The sequence below is a fragment of the Sinocyclocheilus grahami genome, unplaced genomic scaffold, assembly GCF_001515645.1.
Source record: "Sinocyclocheilus grahami isolate Dianchi unplaced genomic scaffold, SAMN03320097.WGS_v1.1 scaffold2692.1, whole genome shotgun sequence".
In the NCBI taxonomy this organism is placed as follows: domain Eukaryota; kingdom Metazoa; phylum Chordata; class Actinopteri; order Cypriniformes; family Cyprinidae; genus Sinocyclocheilus; species Sinocyclocheilus grahami.
This window is the reverse complement of record NW_015507870.1, coordinates 19,510-22,020: the sequence shown is the minus strand read 5'-3', so window position 1 is coordinate 22,020 and position 2,511 is coordinate 19,510. Positions and strand designations below refer to the sequence as shown.

Genomic DNA, 2,511 nt, shown 5'->3' with positions numbered 1-2,511 from the left:
GCACTGGGTTGTATTTAACCCAGCATTTTTTAGAGTGTAGGCTACATAACACTTGTAAAAAAAAAAAAATAATAATAATAAATATATTCAACAAAAAATAAGACTCAAAGTACCAAATCACAAATGGAAATTTAAAATTGAGGCCATTTTCTCCCACATTTATTCACTGAGCAGCAAACGTAAAAAAAATAAAGCAACAATGCTGTATTTCCAGTGTTTCATAATAGCAGTGCTAAAGCCGTAGTGTCTTCTATTATTATTTGGTTAAACAGTCATACAAAGTGCATTATAGATATGATTAAGTACTTTATACGCTCACAGAAAAAGGCATATCAATTAGAAAATTACAGTGCTAGACACAAGTAAATAAAATGTATTATTTCAGCAAAAGCATGTCGGTAAACACATCACAGGCTCAAGGATATGTACAAAAACACAACATTCACATACATTAGCTGCACTTTATGTACATAACATTTCTGATATGGTGAGTTCTTGGTCATTCATGGGTGTAGAACTTTTTAGAGGCAAATAACATATATGCATATATGACACATTTCTCATCAATGTTAATAGCATTATACCAACTCCAACTCCATCTCTTCACTCATCAAAGGAGACTCAACTGACTCTTTAGGTATGTTTTGACTCGAATCTATAAGAAAGCACAGAATAATCACCGAAGATGTGAAGAGATAATGTTGTTGTCCTACTACACAAAAAACATAACAGGTAAAAATTCATAAAGTGCATCTTAATGATGATATATACAAGCAAATCTGAGCTACTCACCAAAGACAGAAACATTGAATTTTCGGTATAGTTCCACTTTTCCATTGGTGGCAATCTGTAGTTGATAATCTCCAGAATCTGTGGTTCTGGAGTTTGTGATAGTCAGAGATCCAGTCTTACAGTCCAGCTCCAGTCTGTTTCTGAACCTCTCATCAGCACCATCATAAGTCTTCTGACAGATCTTATTGGCTGCTCTGCTGATTTTTGCTATGACGCTGCCTCCAAACTTCCACTCTATCACACCACCTCTCTGTAGTTCAGTACGATCAGTGTTGAGAGTGACAGGCTCTCCCTCTATCACTGACTTTGGCATTGATTCTGTTTTATCAACAAACATTGGTCAAACAAAGCCAGAATTCAAATGAACAACATTGTCAGTAAGAAATAAAGAAAAGTCCATTTACACTATTATAGATTAATTATGTTCACACTCAAGCACAGGAAGCTGAGTATTATCTGAAGGAAACACTCACCCGGTTCCTGCGCCCCTGTAGATTGACAGCAGTTATTTGACCTCAGTTTCCCGAACAAAACTAGGAATGAAGGTAAAACCACATAACCCCTCTTAAATGCATCTCAGTGGTATCTATTTTCCATCACTTGAGTATTTTTTTCACAATGAGATTATTTTGTAATAACCCATTATTATAATAATTACACCTAAAGAAACACCTAACAAAATTTGTTGAAAAGATTTGCATTTCTGTTACTTACAGTTCCTGTTGCGCCTGTTTTTAAAGCCCGTAGCCAAACACCAAACTGCCACCATCAACAAAAGCACTATAGCGATTGACATCCAAACTACATGCGAGTGGGATTTCGTGACGGCTAAAAAAATTATCGGAAATTAGCACAGTGTTGAGAAACTACCTCACATATTGACACAAATAAAATGAGAATCTTAGGATAACTGCATCTCATTTAAATACATTTACACTATATAGTAAAATAATTCCCAAAAACATTCTAATATATAACTTAATATAAAATCAAAGTGCAGTTTAAAATTGCCTGTGATACTCACCACTAACAGTAACGTTGAATCTCCTGTATTTGGTCCCAGTGTTATTACTAATCTGTAGTATATAAAACCCAGAATGTTCAGGTCTGATGTTTGTGATGGTAAGAGATCCGGTCAGTTTGTCCATTTTCAGTCTATTATTAAACATCTCACTGTAACCAGTATCTGATGAGACCTCACGGGTTTCTCCATCAATTTTAGCGATTGCAGTCACATCACTTTGACACGGGACATGATGAAGTGGATTATATTTGCATCCGACTGTGGCTCGTCCAAACTTCCACAGCATCAGATCATCTTTCTGTACTTTAAAATCAGTATTTAGAGTGACAGATTCTCCCTCCTTTGCTGACACAGGCTTTAATTTATCTGCATCTGGATCAAACACACCTGGAAGAGTTTCACAGATGATTATTTGCACCACAACTACACCAAATTAATGTATATAGATACAATACATTTAAACAATACATTTAAAGGGGATTTTAAATACTAAATACTAGTCTAAACTTTACAAAGGCAAACAATTAGTAACTACTTCAAAATTTTCACATTAATGTTTTAGACAACCAGTATTGTAATTAATAAAGGTAGAAAAGTTCAATATACAAAACACATGTGACAACTTTCCTCAGATTTATTTGCATAATATATAGGAACCAGACCACCTCACTACAATGTGGTCTAAAAAAAAAAAA

General features: G+C 34.6%; 1 protein-coding gene across 1 annotated transcript in view; it reads right to left on the bottom strand.

Annotated features, from left to right (window-relative positions):
* Positions 1-147: 147 nt before the first annotated feature.
* Positions 148-2,511, bottom strand: part of LOC107575526 (uncharacterized) — a 17,393-nt gene continuing 15,029 nt past the window's right edge. Inside the window, exons 7-11 of the mRNA XM_016261889.1 lie at positions 1,817-2,203; positions 1,507-1,620; positions 1,266-1,325; positions 793-1,110; positions 148-655 (exon numbers count right to left, since the gene is read on the bottom strand). Coding sequence (XP_016117375.1) covers positions 579-655; positions 793-1,110; positions 1,266-1,325; positions 1,507-1,620; positions 1,817-2,203 — 956 coding nt within the window. The 3' untranslated portion in view covers positions 148-578. The remainder of the gene's footprint in view (positions 656-792; positions 1,111-1,265; positions 1,326-1,506; positions 1,621-1,816; positions 2,204-2,511) is intronic.